The sequence below is a fragment of the Pteronotus mesoamericanus genome, unplaced genomic scaffold, assembly GCF_021234165.1.
Source record: "Pteronotus mesoamericanus isolate MK-2021 breed Mesoamerican mustached bat unplaced genomic scaffold, CSHL_Meso_final contig_246, whole genome shotgun sequence".
In the NCBI taxonomy this organism is placed as follows: Eukaryota; Metazoa; Chordata; class Mammalia; order Chiroptera; family Mormoopidae; genus Pteronotus; species Pteronotus mesoamericanus.
The window spans coordinates 9,802,702-9,820,206 of NW_026555104.1; the positions used below are offsets into that span (position 1 = coordinate 9,802,702).

Here is a 17,505-nt window from a genome sequence, read left to right on the forward strand (position 1 = left end):
CCCTTCAGGGCGCATGTTTGTGTTATGGATTTGGTCCCCAGTCAGGGAGCGTATTAGAGGCGACTGCATGATACTCCCCTCTCAAATCAATGTTCCTCTCCATCTCTCTCCCTCCTTTCTCCTCTCTCTAAAAATAAATCAGTATCTTTTTTTTATAGGAAGAGGAAAAATGCAGAAATCCAGCTTCGCCCCCACACAACGCCATCCCAGGCTTTAGGAGAGGCTCTGGGGTCACCAAGGTCAGTATCACTAGGCTAAATGTCTCTTCCCTACCCTGGGCACACTGGCTTTAAGGGTCAAAAGAGAGTTATTGCCACGGTGGTGTCTGCACTGTCCCCTCTCTACCCCTCCAGTTTCCATGAATATGGTTGCTTCCATAGTCTGGCACAGTGTGATGCTGTGCCAGCCTTTGATGAACACAGATCGTCTTGCACCACTTCAGTAAGTACATGCTGATTATGTCACTGTATTGCCCATGGTCTGAGAGGATGCTGTTACCTCCTCACTTATACTGCAAATGCCCTCTGAGTCATTGCTCTTCTTCACATGCTCTAAACATGGCTTCTCAGTTGACAGGGCTGATGCCATCTTTGTTCAGCCCTGCTCTCTACACATGGGGTCTCTCAGTCTTCACCGTCCCTCTTGCTGACATGGCAGGGCCTGGTTTTTGCTTTTTTTTGTTTACTTTTAAAACACACATGGAGTTGAGTCCCCTGCGTCTATCTCTAGCTATTTTTTTTTAGAAATGTAAATGTACTTTACATATGACTGAGAAGCAGAGAACTTAAATGTATAGTAGTGAGTTTGACAAGTGCCTATGCCCAAATAACCCATGCTCTTTTAAGAAAAAGAATGTTTTGCCCTGGCCGGGTAGCTCAGTCTTGATATGTCAAGATCGCAGATTTGATCCCTGGTCAGGACACATACAAGAATTGAGCCCTAGCTGGTGTGGCTCAGTGATTTGAGTGCCGGCCTGTGAACCAAAGGCCTGTGAGTGTTTCAGTTGCTCCATATTCCTGTGAATGAGTAGTGTTGTCAGTCTTTGTACTTCTAGCCAGTTCGATTCCCAGCGTAGGGCACATGCCTGGGTTGCAAGCTAGGTCCCCAGCAGGGGACGCATGAAATGCAACCACAAACTGATGTTTTTCTCCTCTTCTTCCCTCTCTTCCCCTCTTTAAAAATAAGTAAATAAAATAAATGCATTTTAAAAAAAAATCGACCACTGAATGCATGAATGTGTAGAGCAAATCAATGTTTTCCTTTCTCTCCCCCTACTTTCTTATCTCTAAAATCAATCAATGTTTTTTTAAAGAGAGAACATTTCAATCACTACAGAGAGATCCCTCCTGCCCCTTCCCAGGCAACCCCTAATCCCCCAACTGGCAACCACTATTTTATTCTTTTCATCGTAGGTTCCTTGTGCCTGTTCTAGAACTTCATATAAATGGAAGCATTCAGCATGTAGGTTTTGTGTCTGCCTTCTATTTCTTAATACAGTACTTTTAAAAAAGACTTTATGTTCTTATTTTTAGAGAGGAGAAAGGAGGGCAAAAGAGAGGGATAGAAGGCTGATTAGTTGCCTCCTGCATGTGCCCCAACTGGGGTTTGAGCCCTGGGGCCTGCGCCCTGACCAGGAATCAAACAGGCAACTTTTGCTTTGCAGTTAACACCCAACCAGCTGAGCCACACAGGTCAGGGGTAGCACAGTATTCTCGAGGCTTACCTACATTTTGTCCACCAGTAGCTTTTAAAACCATATAGAAATCTCTTATTGTATGGCTGGCTATAGTGTATGTTCATCCTTAAGCCTTTGTGCGGACATATGACTTTATACGCTTCGAGTAAATACTTAGAAGTAAAATTTCTAGGTCATAAAGAAGGCATATTTAACTTTATGAGAAACTACCAGAGCTATTTCCAATGTGCTTTACCATTGTGAACGCTCACTGACAATTATGTGAGTGTTTTAGTTGCTCCATATTCCTGTGAATGAGTAGTGTTGTCAGTCTTTGTACTTCTAGCTATTTTAGCAGGGTGATCAACAGAAGCTTTTAATTTTTTTGCGGGGGAGGGATATATAATTTTATTTTAAGTTTATATTTCTGGCAGGATGGTAAATACATCTTTTCCTACTGAGAGACAAAACATATTTTCCAAAAATGTGGATATTGCTCATTGCATTAAATTTAAATTAAAAGGTTCCCTATGTATATAGATGGTAAAAGTAAGCAAAAAGACAACACATTCCATTTTTAAATATATCACAAATCTTTCCAAGGCAACATTAAAATGATTATACCACAGTCCCTAACACAACATCAAGCTCTAACAGGAAGGTACAGAGGGCAGGAGGCTCCATCCAGTCGGGTGTAGGTGCTCTTCTTTTCATCACCCAGCAAATTCACGGCAGCTTTCTTGACATCTTTAGTGATGGCATCTGCAGCCCCTTTGGCTTTGTCCTTCATTTCATTCACTACATTGTCTACCTGGGGCTCATCTCCAGGAAGAAAGGACGAAGGATGTGCTTGTAGAGCAGTTCCGCCCCATTAGAGGGGCTCGGGGCCATGCATCACAACAGGAAGCCGCACGTCAGCATGTAGTAGAAGGGTAACCCTAACAGGACGAAGTCGGAGAAGAATTAGGCAATGCTGAACACATCGCACACGCCCCAGTAGGTCAGCCACTGGGTATCGTCAATTTGTTGGGACTCTGTACGGCTATAATTGAGATGTAGGCTGGGTAGCCAAATCCTATCAGGTTGCAGAGGAGAGGGGCTCCACAACCGAAAACCAGGTACAAGGCCACCGCTCCAATGACACCGAGCACAACGCAGCTCCGGTTCATGCCGGTCTTGGCCTCGAGCTTGGCTAAGAGGTCGGTCATGCAGTTCGTCTCATGCAGGAAGTGGTCGAGCCTCTCTCTCATGGCCACAGACGTAGCGGGGACCGTCGTGCCGCTGCCTGGGGCTGCTCCTAGCAAGGGTAGCTGCAGGGCAGGGTGACAGGCGGAGCCAGAAGGGCAGGAGCTTTTAATTTTGATGAAATCCATTCTATCTTTTTTTATCTTCTATGCTACCTTTTGGGTTCTGTTCAAGAAGGCTTTGCCTATACTCCAGTTACAGATATCCTCCTATATATTTTTCTAAAAACTTCATAGCTTTAGGTTTTCATTTACATCTGTGATTCATTTGTAGTTTATTTTTTTGTGTATGGTGTTAGGTAAAGTTCAAGGTTTATTTTTTCCATATACACAGCTACTTCATCTAACATCATTTGCTAAGAAGGATTTCCTTTCTGCATTATATTACCTTGGTGCCTTTGTTGGAAAACAATTGACCAACCAAATGTGGGTCTATTACAGGGCTTTCTATTCTGTCTGATCTATTTGTCTGTCTTTATAACAATACCTTACTTTCTTGATTATGCTAGTGTTGGGAAGGGGAAAATTCCCCCCTTCCCCCTTGGTTCTTATTGTTGCCAGAGGAAATAGGATTCTTTCATGGCATCACAGGGATACACGCACAGAAGGACTGAGGTATAGTGGTAAGATTACTTGGAGCGAGAAGAAAGGGCTTAGGTAATGCTCATCCACGACCAGGTGGCTCTGCTCCTTCTTACTTCCAAAAGAAGTCTAGCCACTGGGCCTGCAGGACTGCACTTGTCCCCACCAAGCCCAGGAAGAGGGCCACGCCCCAGCTGCCATGCCATCATTCTGGCATCTGAGTCTCCAGTAGTCCAACCGTCTCTGTTCCCATCCTGTCTGTGATCAGCACTGTGCTTGGGCTACACGGTGCTGGAGAGGGAGGCGGGGTGGGGGGGGGCCGAGGAGGGGAGAGTGCCTCAAGCCTTTGTTAAGCTTTGATTATATTTCCTTGGGTTTGGGAAGGTGTAAACTTTCTTTCAAACTATCTAATCCCTTTCCTAGAACTTCTGGGGTTTCTGCTCTCATCCTATCTGTTCTTTTACCCAGATTTTACCAGGCTAACACTTCGCCTTCATGGTCACCATTTTGGCTCCTACTGAACATACCTCATAGTTTTGCTTCCTCACTGGTTTCTACAGAGAAGGCCTCAGCAGGGAATTCCCCCCTGGGTGTTTATCCCCACTCCAGCCCACCCTCCTTAATCTGGGGAATGAGTAGGCTGTACCCTGGAGGGATTGGAAAACTGGTTTTTCCCACCTACTCCTCCAGTGTCTGAAGCTGTCCTTCCTAGATAGTCTGGCTTAGTTAGCTGCCTGGCTCCCTTCTCTTTCATTAATATCTAATTATCTGCTTACTGGAACATTATGGCTGGTCAAATAATTAAAATGACATAAGGCAGACTAATAGGAGAAAATGAAGAATCTGTTCTCTTTGTAACAGCCCACAGTTGTGTTACAAGCACAAACTTCATGTGCCCAACACTTCAAAGGAAAGACCAGTATTCAATCAATGAGAGATTTGAAGTGAGGAAAGGTTTCTTGATCGAGAAGGCCTAGCTCAAGAAGATGGGAGAACTGATTCTCAAATTCATCTTAAGAGAGCTCAAGATTCAGGCATCTTATATGTCAGGGAAGGGAGGATGGGTGAGACAAGATGTTGGTAAGGGCCATAGACAGCTAGTCACCCAAAAGGGACCATGCAAAATTCCTGAATTCCTTTGTTCTTGATTGACTGCAGCTGATTTGAGTTTGGTCCTGGAATCCCTTATGAATCTTGGATAGACAAGCATTGTTTTGAGCATATTTCCCATCTCTTCTGGAAAAGCACCTGTGTCAAGGGACTAGTCTTGCAAAAACTCAAGACTCGAGCAGAGTTCCTCTAGTTAATTATCATGTGTGTAGTCAACCTGAAGGTCAAGAGAGAGAGGAAGCATTTCACTCTGTTACATTGGTTATATTACCAAAGTTTTGACTGGAATGTCATATTTGAGCATGTGCATTGACTCACATATGACCAAACAGCTTTCTGGAACTAAGGTTGAGTTTCTGGAGCAAATATATAAAACCCCTTGGGCAAATCATACTGGTGTCTTGCTTGCAGAGTTCCCCACAGCCTAACCAGGAGAATGAGGACAATCACTTCCTGGCAGGCGCAGGAACCTCAGCATATTTGGGGGAGCCTTGGGAAGAGAGGACTTCACCCAAATCTATTGGTATCGCAGGCAAAGCCAGATGGCAATTCCTTGGTTGGGCTTCTGGGCCTTGAAAAACTTTTAAAAAGCCTATCTGAGATTTTTTATTAGAAATTCTAGCACCGTTGTGGATATCAGATTCTAGTCCTATTAATTGCCATTGAGAGTTTGTCTCCTACCTATAAACTGGACTAGATCCTGGATTCTTCCAGTTTCCTCATTTGACTATAACTCTCCAAAACATTGTTTCCAGTTTCTAGTCCCAGTCCTCTGACTTGGAATCCTCAAACACTAACACCACTCTTTCCGTAAGCCATGAAACACAAAGTTGGACAACTTGATATAAGCTTCAGAGAAGTCAACACAACAGCTTGCATATGGACATCTTCATGTCTAGAGACGTTCAAACTTCAAACTAAGAATGTGTCAGATTGCCAATGTCTACCCTTTCTCCCAAGCCAGCCATGTAGAAATTTTCTTCACTGACTCCCCTCCACACATAGACTGGGTTTATAGTCTTCTGTAATCATTAACCTTTGTTTTCCTTTTGTTTCCACAGATATACAATATTATATCAGAAGTTGTTTTCTTCTTAGGCGTAGCTTGGGGAGCCTACCTACTTTACTGCTTCCTAGAATTTTAGGATCCAGTGAGTGTTTCTCTGAGAAAGAATAATCCACCTACTTCTGAACTGTAAAACTTCTGGGGAAATTTCAAGGTGGGAGTGTCCGGGAATACATGAATCTAATATTTTTGTTTTATTGAAACATGATTGAAATCACTGCTTAAAAACATGTGCTTAAAAAAAAGATACACCAAACCTGTTCCAAAGAATGTACCCATTGTGCCTTTGTGATAATTTAATACTACAGTAGCATGAAATAAAGTAAAAACTGACACATATCCTTTGGGATGATAGGTACTCTGATTTAAAACTTTGAACATTTGTGATTTGTTTTAAAGGAAGAGAGAAGGAATGCAGCTGACTAGGAACAAATGGGTGACCCTATTTTCCTATGAAAAAAATTTTGTGTTCCATTTGAATAATGTAATTCTTCATAGATTTTTTTAATCTATGGAGAAATGGAAACCTATTTATTTGTAATGAAATATTTGGTAGATATTTAGTTCTATTTATGCTTTCTGGGATGTATCATTTTTATAGAGAACTTTTGTGTAATTGTCCTGTACACGTTTGAGGCCAGGCAGGTTCACACAGGATTCAGGCAGACAGAAGAACATATGCGCAGCTGTCAGGATGTCTGCCATTCCATGCGTGCCACGAGCTGCAAGTCACACTGCGTATCATCCAGAATCCCTTATATACTAAGCATACATGAGGTTGCCAGGGTGCCAATAGCTGACTTTCTAGTTATATAACGCACTTTGATTCTGCGCATGCGGGCCTTTAAGCAGTTATAGAAAGACTGCTGAGACACCCAGTTCCCCAGATACCCAGGTAAGCGAGCCTGACTGACTCCATTTTCCCTACATTCCACCCATCAGGGCTCCACGCCATACTTCTACGCGAGGTTGTCTTCCTCAAGGATCCCTTGGTGAGGAATGCAGAGTCCTGCACCCAAATGCCTCAATAGCAGTATGTTACGATCCCCGCAAGTATGAGCTCAGAAATTAGAGTTTGATCACACACTCTTTATTATTTGGCCAAGTTTTTTACCTGCGCAGGGGCCACCTTTCCCTTGAAAGGAAAAAGGCGCGCTCCTGTTAGATTACATGGATTTTTATAAGCAGAGCAAGCAAGCAGGATACAAGGGCAAGAGGTGGCGGTTAGCTATTGGCTGTTTGGTTTTTCTACATTGTTACTGGGGGTGTCACAATTCTTCCATCATCTTGGGGTATTGTTTGTTCTAGTGTGGGTCAACTTGTTCCCCTTAGTCTGCCCATATCCGTATTTTTCTTGCCCTATGCCTCCTCCTAATTCTTGTCAACTCTGACCCAGCTGCATGGGGGCTGCACCCTGATATGTCTTTCTTGGTATTAGTTCCTCCCTTATCCTCAGCTCTGACCCTGCTTTTACGGGCTGTTTATCTGAGTCAAGGCTCAGCCGTTGTCCTATCTTGTTACGAAGGGGGGCTCTAATTCTTCCCTTCATAAAGTTTGGCCCCTTCACAGTACAAGCTGCGGCAGCACACAACCAAAACACAAACACTGCCACCCAAGACAGCAAGGACACATCGCCATTCAGTACTTAAGGATGCCTGTCATTCCTGCAGAGGACCACCTGTCAGGCATTCAATAGCATGGGCCTCAGAAACTAATGCCCATAGGTCTTGCCACAAAGCTGCCCCCAGAATGGCCTGAGCATAACCATCCATTTATTTGCATGCCATGTAGGAATCCATAGCGTTAGTCCCCGGTACACCGCCCAACTATCTGTGCAAACAGTCTGGGGTGGTGCTTCATTTGCAACCATGAGCCACACAGCTCACAGTTCTGCCCACTGGCTCCTCTGACCCACTCCACCGTCAAACCAGATCGTGTCTGTTTCTGGTTGAATTGCCACAGCAGTCCACATAACAGGCTGGCACCCATGCACCTATCACTGTACCATGCATCTGAGGGAAGAGCTGCTTGCCCTTCACGAAAGGGGCTAGCTTCCACTTCTATGATGCCAGGGGCAGGAGAGATTTCATCTACATAGGTAACAGGGCCCAACACTTCCTGCAGCTTGGCGCATAGAGGGCCAGTCGAAAAAGGAACTTCCTTCCTTTGTTGCAGATAAGCCCCCGACTTAGCTAATGTGGGCATCTGGGCCGTCCCACTGTGAGGTGTGGCCATCCAGTCTCTGACCCATGCAACAATGAGATCAGTGGTCCTAACTGTCATGGGGCAGTTCCTGCTGTAGCCTCTATGGCAAACAGGGCAGCATACATCGTCTCCAGCTTTTCAATAAGGGAGAACTATACCTCTGCACAGTTCCATAGTTGGGACCAGAATCCCAGGGGTTAACAAAGCCGTTCAGATTGCTAACAAAGACTACACCCCAAAGCCTTCCCAAGTCACATGCACATCTAGATCACAAGGTCTGGCAGGATCCAGAGCATGCAAGGCCTGACCACATTTAATGATGGGCTTCGCTCTATGGAACACTTGTTCCAAGGTCGTGGTCCAGTCCCGTCTTGCTCCCCTTTTTTACCAAAGCATATAAGGGGCAGTAACCTGATCAAGGTGACACATGAACCCTCTCCAGCACCCCAACAAGCCTAAAAATGTCTGGAGCTGCTTCGCAGTGGTAGGGGTAGGATGTGTCTGAATTTTGTCTATCACTGCTTCGGGGATGACTCTTGTCTCAGCTGATCAGACAACCCCCAAGAATCTGACAGATGATCCAGGCCCTTGCAGCCTGGCTTCGTTGACTTTCCAATCACATGGCTTCAACTGTGATGACACTTGCGGCACTGCCTTTGCAAATTCTGCAAGATAATCACTGGTTAGCAAAACATCATCAATGTAGTGAAAAAGGCGCACTGCTGCAGGCTGTGGCCACTTAGCCAGGTCCTGCGCCACAAGCCCGTGGCAGATGGTTGGCCTGTGCAAGTACCCCTGAGGGAGAACTGTAAAGGTCCTTTGTTGGCCTTCCCACACGAAAGCAAACTGAACTTGACTCTCCAGGGGAAAATCAATGGAGAAAAAGTCCTTTGCTAGATCAGCTACAAAGTGGTAAGTTGTCGGCTCATTAGATAACCAGCCCGTTGAATCGATCACAGAGGGGGCTGCTGCATGTATTGGGTGACAACCTTGTTGAGTTCCAGGTGATCCACCGTCATTCTCCATGTGCCATCTGGTGGCTGCACTTGCCACACAAGGGAGTTGAAGAGACTGTGGGTGGCTCTAATTAGAGCCCCACGTTTTCTGACTCTCCTGTAGTATATGTGATGTCCTCATATCCCCTGGGCAGCTAGTACTGCTTAAGTGCCATCACCCATCTTGGGGACAGCCACTGAACAGGGGGATGATCAGCATGCCCCCACAGAATAGCTTTTACCAACTGGCACTCTCAGGTGGAACACCCCGCAGCGGTTTGCAGCCACAACCCTTGGAGCACATCAATGCTCAGGACATTCTCAGGAACGAGGGGACACATACACAGTATATTCACAGGGGTGGGGGGTATTATTGCCCAATACTCGGGGAACCACACGGCCTTCACTCCCACACTGTGCCCTCCGTAACAGTCAATAGGAGCCTCGGGCCTCAGAAACCTCTCAGGGTTTCCGTACGGGAGCATTCATTCTGTCCCCATGTCTACTACAGCCAGGACCCGCTGGACATTTGTAGGGGTCCAGTGGATAGCCAATTCAACACGTGGCCTCTGGTCCCCCTCCGTCACCTCTAAACAGGTTCCTCAACCCTTGCCCTATTCAAAGTTCCAAAGGATATCTCCTCCCTCTTCTCAGGAGGTTGGTACAGCCAGGTGACCTTCCAGCCAGACAGGATGGGCCTCCTGGGTATCCTCCCTGGGCTTGCCCTTTGCCTCGTCCTACTGGGGCCGCAGGGAACGTCGGTCAGCTCCCAGCTGTTTCTAGAGCTCTAATAAGTAGGCATTTGGCTTCCCATTCAATCTTATTTCAATCTATGCCAGCCCCCAAAAGATTAATCTCCATCTAGGTCTTAGTCACCTGCAGGGCGTTGCTTTTTGCCTGAGAGGCTGATGGCACTCAAGACACTGTCCGAACGCTTTTCTGCTGCCACCGACTCTCTGGCTGTCCAGCTCTCCCAGACTTGCCATCATCATGGTGACATCATGAATAATGGCTCCCAACACACGAGCCAAAATCGCCAAGGGCGATCCCAAGGAGACGGAGGAAGGGGGATAGCACCAGATCCCTCGTTCCTGCTGTAAAGCATTCATCATCAGGTCCATGAGGATTAAGACTAAACATGGCCAGGCACACGCCATGCGGGGTGCGCCACTGTCATTGGGCCATTCTTGGCAGGGAGCCCAATCCTCAAAGAGCCCTGCCACCGAATGACACATACTGGCGGCAGGCCACCCCTCTAAATCCCCCCTCCTGGGGTTCCGATGGCTCCGGACCGGACCTCGGCAAATCCTGCGGACTGCGCCCGTCGTTTGGCGCGCGTTCCAGGCCAGGCAGGTTCACACGGGGTTCGGGCAGACAGGAGAATATGGAGAGGGGGCAGCAATGCACTAGGCCACAGGCCGTGAGTTGCACCGCAGAACGTCCCGACTCCCTTATATGCTAAGTGCACACAAAGCCGGCAGGGTGCCAATATCTGACCTCCTAGTTACATAACCCACCTTGATTCTGTCCCTGCGGGTCCTTAAGCAGGTATAGAAATGCTGCTACGTCCCAGTTCCCCAGATACCTGGGTGAGGGAGACAGACTGACTGCATTTTACCTACAGCAACTTAAAATGAAGTTTTTATAGTTTTTCAGTTACAGTACACCTATAGGTTTTATATACTGAAAGTTACAGTACAGTAACACCGTCTGTATAAAACTACATATTTCATGTATTCCTACTAAATGAAGCGCACTCCTGCCTTGTGGTAAAGACCCTCGTACTCAGAGCCTTTAAATGACTAAGGAACAACCTGAAAAGTGGTCTTAAGTGGTCATCACACTCCTCACAATTCATTTCATTCTTCAGTTGTGCCTCTCAATTTTTGTAATGCACGGAAATCAGTAACCACATAGTTTTAAATGTGTTCTTTGAAAATTGTTTCATGTAAAATAAATGTTGCTGAATTACAGCTTTTTTCCTGTTTAGGGATTAATTCCATATGTATGTACATTTTATTTATCTAATCATCTGTTCATGGAGATTGGTTGTTTCAATCGCTTAGCTATAGTGAATAATGCTACTATAAACATGGATGTACAAATATATCTTCAAATCCCTGCTTTCAATTATTTAGCATTTATATCCAAGAGGAATTGCTGGATTATATGGTGGTAACTCTATGCTTAGTTTAGTTTAGTTTTGTTTTGTTTTGTTTTTCCTTTTTTAAACATTTAATTTTTTTTTTTTTATTGTTCAAATACATTTGTCTCCACCTTCCCACCACCACTTTCCCCGGCCCCCCGCCCCACCTCCCTCCCTCAATCCTTCCCACTTTGGCTTTGTCCATGGGTCCTTTATACATGTTTCTTGACCCTTCCCTTCCCTTTCCCCACCCCACCTTTTCCCTCTTGATATTGTTGGTTTCTTTTTTCTTTCAATGGTGCTGGTTATATTTTCCTTGCTTGTTTGTTTTGTTGGTTAGGTTCCACTTATAGGTGAGATCATGTGGTATTTGTCTTTCGCCCCCTGGCTTGTTTCACCTAGCATAATGCTCTCTAGTTTCATCCATGCTGTCGCGAAGAGTAGTAGCTTTTTCTTTCTTTCTGCTGCGTAGTATTCCATTGCGTAAATGTACCATAGTTTTTTGATCCACTCATTTACTGATGGGCACTTAGGCTGCTTCCAACACTTGGCTCTTGTAAATTGTGCTGCTATGAACATTGGGGTGCATAGGTTCTTTTGAATTAGTGTTTTGGGAGTCTTAGGGTATAATCCCAGCAGTGGAATCGCTGGGTCAAAAGGCAGTTCCATTTTTAGCTTTTTGAGGAAATTCCAAGCTGTTTTCCACAGTGGCTGCACCAGTCTGCTTTCCCACCAACAGTGTACTAGGGTTCCCTTTTCTCCACAGCCTCGCCAACACCCGTTGTTTCTTGATCTGTTTATGATGGCCATTCTGACCAGCGTGAAGTGGTATCTCATTGTCCTTTTAATTTGCATTTCTCTGATGGCTAGTGATGCTGAGCATCCTTTCATACGTCTCTGGGCCCTGTGTATCTCTTCCCTGGAGAAGTGTCTGTCCAGGTCCTTTGCCCATTTTTTAATTGGGTTGTTTGTTTTCTTGGAGTGGATTCATATGAGTTCTTTAAATATTTTGGAGATCAAAACCCAATCTGATGTATCATTGGCAAATATATTTTCCCATACAGTTGGTTCCCTTTGCATTTTGCTGGTGTTTTCTTTAGTCATGAGGAAGCTTATTATTTTGATGAGGTCCCACTTGTTTATTCTTTCCATTATGTCCCTTGCTTTAGGGGACATATCAGTGAAAATATCGCTGTGTGTGATATCTGAAAGTTTCCTGTCTATGTTCTCCTCTAGGACTTTTATGGTATAGCAACTTATATTTAAGTCTTTTATCCGTCTTGAGTTTATTTTTGTATGTGGTGTCAGTTGGCGATCAAATTTTAATTTTTTTGCATGTAGCCGTCCAGCTCTCCCAACACCATTTGTTGAAGAGGCTGTTTTTACTCCAGTTTATGCTTCTGCATCGTTTGTCAAATATTACTGGACCATAGAGACATGGGTTTATTTCTGGGCTTTTTATTCTATTTCACTGACCTATGGGTCTGTTCCTGGCTTGCAACTGAGGCATGTGCCCTGACTGGGAATCGAACCAGCAACCCTTTGCTTTGCGGTCCAGCACTCAATCCACTGAGCCACACCAGCCAGGACTCTATGCTTAGTTTTTAAGGAACGATCGTGCCGTGTGGGTGCATGGATCTCACCCTCCTGCAACCCACGAGAAATGGCCCGGGACACTCACATGGCACATCCTACCTGCGGTGAGGCCCCAAAGACATTTCTCCAACCAGAGACAATGTTGTAACTGAACCAGCCCTTGTGGTTCTTTTCAGAATAGCAAGATGCACCTCAGCAACAATCATCAAGGAACTTTGAAAACACAAGATTTAATACTGACAAGTCCTGCCAGCTACACAGGAAGTTTACAGGGAGAGAGAGAGGTCAGGCACCTGGAGCTCTGCTTTTATTGGGATCCAATGGAGTGGTGCCCAGGTGAGAATTAGGGTGCAGGAAGGGGAAAGCGGGGTCACCCATGTGGCCAGTTATCTAGGTTACCCAAGGCTTTCTAGAGGGGAACTTAAAGGATGGGAGAACACTGGGTGCTTATCTAACTGTTCAGTGAGAAACTGTTACATGGCAGGACACATGCTGATTTGAGAAAGATATCTTTGAAATGGATGCTTTAATGTCAGCCACCCGCATTACAATAAGAAAAGCTAGCATCAGACACTTACACTGCATTCTTCTCATTTCTTTCTCTGTGTGTGTGACCAAGAACTGTTCTACCCTGCTGGCGGTAGCCTTTTATTAATTGCACAAAGTCGTGCCGTGTGTTTGTTTTTTGCCATTTAAACACCATCACACAATGCTATTCTGGGAGACAGGTTCATTAAAACAAAGCAAAAATACAAATTTACTACCTTCATTACCACATTTGTCATTTAAAGGGGAAGCAAAGGGTGGCGAAGGAAAGAGTATCTTACAAGCTTTTTCACAAGTGTCACATTTGCACCTTAAAAGGGAAGGACTTCAAAACAAAGATGAAATAACTTGAACGGAAATATTCATAAAGCGGAACTTTACAGAATTGTCAGCAATATTCAGACAACGTTAACTAATGAGTTTCGGTACAGCGACATCCCCCACTTGCACTCCCTGTGTCCGGCTGGGACCGCACAGGCTTTGTGTTCAGACAGAATTCAAAAGCACAGTGAAATCAACTGTGCCAAAAACCACAGGCATCTTCCCTGCCCTCCCCCCATGTCCTCTGAGGTCCCGTAACCAGGGTTCTGATCCATGTAAAAGGGCCAAAGTTGTGAGGGGGAGGGACCCACACCAGCATGGCCCCCTCATGTTACATATATGTTATACAGTGACTATAAATGTTGACCTTCTGCAAAGTGTGACTTTGGAAAGAACAACGCATGCAATGGGAGACAACATTGACATCCTTTAGGCGACTTCTCATTGTCCTTCTGCCGCATTCCAAACTCCTTTAGGCGCCTATCCAGGGGAATAATCTACGTCCTCAAGGACGACTTGGATCCACCTCTGTGGGTCAGTTAGTTCTGTCTCATTCCGTCAGGCCCAGTTCTCCTTTGCTTGCTGACAGGACCCAGGACCCTGGAAGCACCAAAGACCGAGCTGCAGCTGAAGTGAAGACACTCATTCCATTTCAAGAGCTGAGCCTATGGAATGGTCATCATCAGCCAGTCTGGGTCTGGGCCAAAGGGACAGGGAGAAGGGAAGAAATAGCGTGCCCACGGGAGGAAAGGGGAAAGGGAGAGGAATGGAGAGAGGTGGGCACGCAGAGCACCTGCACAGGGCAGGCTCGAGAAGGTGGGACCACGGGAGGGGACCTGGGTCAGAGGGGTTCTTGAGAACCACGTAAAGAGTCTGTGGCACAACGGAGAAGGAAGGAGCCTGTTCTGTTCCCCCTTTCCTTTCTCACCCGAGACCCCAGGCTCCTTTCCGAGGGCTGGAATGCAAATCTAAACACTAAACAGCCTGTTGAGGAGTGAGCCCTCCCAAACCAAAGCAAGAAGTCTGGCCTCAGCCCAGGGCTCCATTGCACAACATTTCTCACCGCAGCCCTGCCCCCCATTTTACCAGCCCACTAACGATGCACAGGGTTCTTCCTCACATGCTCGCCAACACCTCTCATTTTCTGGTTTTTCAATAATGGCTGTCCTAAAGGGTGTGAAGTGGCAGACGCGCATTTTGAAGAGCTCTTTGGCTCTGCAATGCAGAGAACCAAGAACCTCCGATCAGTGTCTGGGGTTTGAATAACAGAGCTCTGAGCAAGAACTTTGCTGAGGGCTGCCCCTTTCCACCCTGAGATTGCAGCCGAGGGCTGGGAACGAGTCATCGTGACGGCACGGTGATGATGCCAACTGCTGAGGTCAGCCGTGCCCTGGTGCTGCACCTGGAGGAGGGCCCCCCAGTGTCTCCGATAGGCTGAGAACGCCCTGCCCTGCAGCGCTGCGGCAGAGGGCCCTGGGGCTCTCCTTTTTGGGTTGGGTCCCCTGTGACTCATCTGGAAAGCACCTGGTGGTGCCTGTGCCTGTTTGCCATAACTCTAGCTGTCCCTGTGTCTCCCTGGAGCACTCTGAGCTCCGGGAGTTTTGGGGATTTTCAACAGTACATTATTGAGATAGTGTTTACGTAGCGTAAATTGCACAGACCCTGGTTGCTGGCTGAGGCTTTACATAGGCAAGACAGTTGCGTGACTGCCATCCAGGTCAAGTTCCAGAGCATTTCCAGCACCCAGAGGGTGCCTTCGTGCCTTCCCATGCTCATCGTTCAACTCTGAGGCTCACTGATGTTTCTCGTGTCACAGTTCCTTTCCGTTGCTGGGGCCATTCCATCGTATGAACACCATAAATGGTTTCCTCTTCTTCCTTTTGGTGCACATTTGTGTTGTTGCCACTTTGGAGCTATGGCGAGTAATGCTGTTGTGAACATACACGTATGTTTTCACCTTTCTTGAGTTGTTTTCCAAAGTTGTGTTATTCTACACTCCAACCTGCAAGGAATGAGAGTTCTACTCGTTCCATATCCTGGTCAATGATGAAGTTGTCTCTGGTGTCGCTGGTGTCAGAGAGGACTGCAAAGAATTTTTCTTCCTTTCCCTCCTTTCTGTTCCAACACTGCTGCTGTTACATTGGTTAAATTCTAGTTGATTCAGGAATATACTGGGGGCTGAGTTTGGACCGAGGTGATGTCAGAGCATCTCCAAGGAGCCAGTCTTTGCAAATTCTCGTGCACTTAGACAAGGTTCAAGAAAGAAGAGAGGAACAGACATATGTATGACCCTGGGGTACCTTCTACCCACTTAGCGCCTATATGACCCCTATTTGCTCCTTCAGGCTTCACCAGCCTTGGTTTTCTGTTTAGCACATTGCAGGGACCTCCTTGACTTCACGTAAGTTTATTGTCACCGCTCCTCTCCTCTCCTCCCCAATCCTGCTAGTCTCTGTTCAACCATTTTCCTTAACTAGCTGCTGAAGCCATTTAAAGGCAGTTATTTTTAATATGTCACCTGACTTCCATGTCACTTGGAACGTTCCACTGTGTCTATGACTTCTCGTCTCCCTCATCTAAAGCCCAGAAAGAGAAGGGAGAGAGGAGTCTCTCTTTCTCTGCCATTGTGGTCTGTGCAGTTGGTTCTTCTTCACCATGTCTTCTCACGAGACTCTCAGGACCAAGAGGTTCCTGGTCAAAAAACAAAAGCTGAACTGGCCCATTACCAGATGGATTAGGATGAAAACTGGTAATAAAGTCAAATACCATTCCAAGAGGAGACATTGGAGAAGCACCCAACTGGGTCTATAAGAAATTACACATGACATTGGAGAAGAACCAAACTGGGTTTATAAGGAAGGGCTCGTAAGAGATGACTCACATATTTATGTTCTATCCAACTCATCTGTCTCTTTAAATCACTGAAAAGGTCACTGCTATCGAATAGCTAGGCTTTTCATTGGGAAATTATTGAAAAAATGATTTTTCTCTGTTGATTATTTCTGGTAATAGTAGGTTGGTTCATTATAAATGTGAGGCCATTAAAAAATAAAGGGAGAGTGCTGGCTTATGTGCCTCAGTGGATTGAGTGCGAGTCTGTGAACCGAAGGGTCACCGGTTCAATTTGTAGTCGGGACACATGCCTGGCTTGCGGGTTGGGTCCCCAGCTGGAGGCAGGCTGGAGGCAACCACACGTTGATGTTTCTCTCCCTCTCTTTCTCTCTTTCCCACTCTTTCTAAAAAATCAAAACAAAATTTTTTTAAAAAAACCTAAATAAAAACTTATTTACAAAAAGGAGAGAGGAAAAGAGAAGGAGGAAAGACGGAAGAGATAAATTCCCAGAGAGGGGACGGAGAAGCTTCCCGGGTACAACTATAACCAGGGGTAGCATAACCTCCATTATGAGGTTTTCTATTGGTAAAACACTTCTTTCTATATGATGATGTTTTTATGTGAGAACCTAGAATTTTAAAAGAGAGAGATAGCTTTTTGAGAACCTAAGTATCCTCATTGAGGTCAGGCTGCCACCATTGAGCTCTGTGACCAGGGGCACGTCCCTAGCTTCTCATCCTGTTTCCGTGTGTAAATGGGTATAACCAGCCCCCCGCCCCCAACCCCGACCAGTGTGGCCCTGTCTAGCCGCCCACTGTTTTCTGGTCACCGTGACGGAGCGTGGGCAGGAGATACCACCACACACTAATGGGCAGCAGCACCTAGAAACTCACTGTCATGTCAGGGTGGCCAGGCTCTTTGAACCTGCTTGTGAACCCTGAGTCATTCGTTCTCCTGGTGGAGCACAGGAAGACAGGAAGGAAAGGTCTCAGAGGTGGGAGTATTTACTTTCCTGTCCCTGAGTCCCTGCTCACCCCACTTCCCCAGAAGGTTTCCTTTCTCTTTCTCCAGACTCCTTTCCTCTTGCTCCTGAATAACAGAGCAGGGCACATTACTCCGCCCCAACTGAATAACAGCCAAATTGCTTTGGTTTCTATTTCTTTACTGACTCCTCCCCAGTGCAGAG

General features: G+C 46.0%; 1 protein-coding gene and 1 pseudogene across 1 annotated transcript; one reads left to right on the top strand and one right to left on the bottom strand.

Annotated features, from left to right (window-relative positions):
- Positions 1–2,280: 2,280 nt before the first annotated feature.
- LOC129070285 (receptor expression-enhancing protein 5-like) lies at positions 2,281–2,928 on the bottom strand (annotated as a pseudogene).
- A 13,213-nt stretch (positions 2,929–16,141) lies between these two features.
- Positions 16,142–16,297, top strand: LOC129070282 (60S ribosomal protein L39-like). The gene has a single exon (XM_054573184.1). The coding sequence runs from the start codon at positions 16,142–16,144 to the stop codon at positions 16,295–16,297; it is 156 nt and encodes a 51-aa protein (XP_054429159.1).
- The last annotated feature ends 1,208 nt before the right edge of the window (positions 16,298–17,505 follow it).

What these genes read in the sequence shown, in the direction of transcription:
- LOC129070282 (XM_054573184.1), top strand. Translation starts at nt 16,142, where the DNA reads ATGTCTTCTCACGAGACTCTCAGGACCAAGAGGTTCCTGGTCAAAAAA.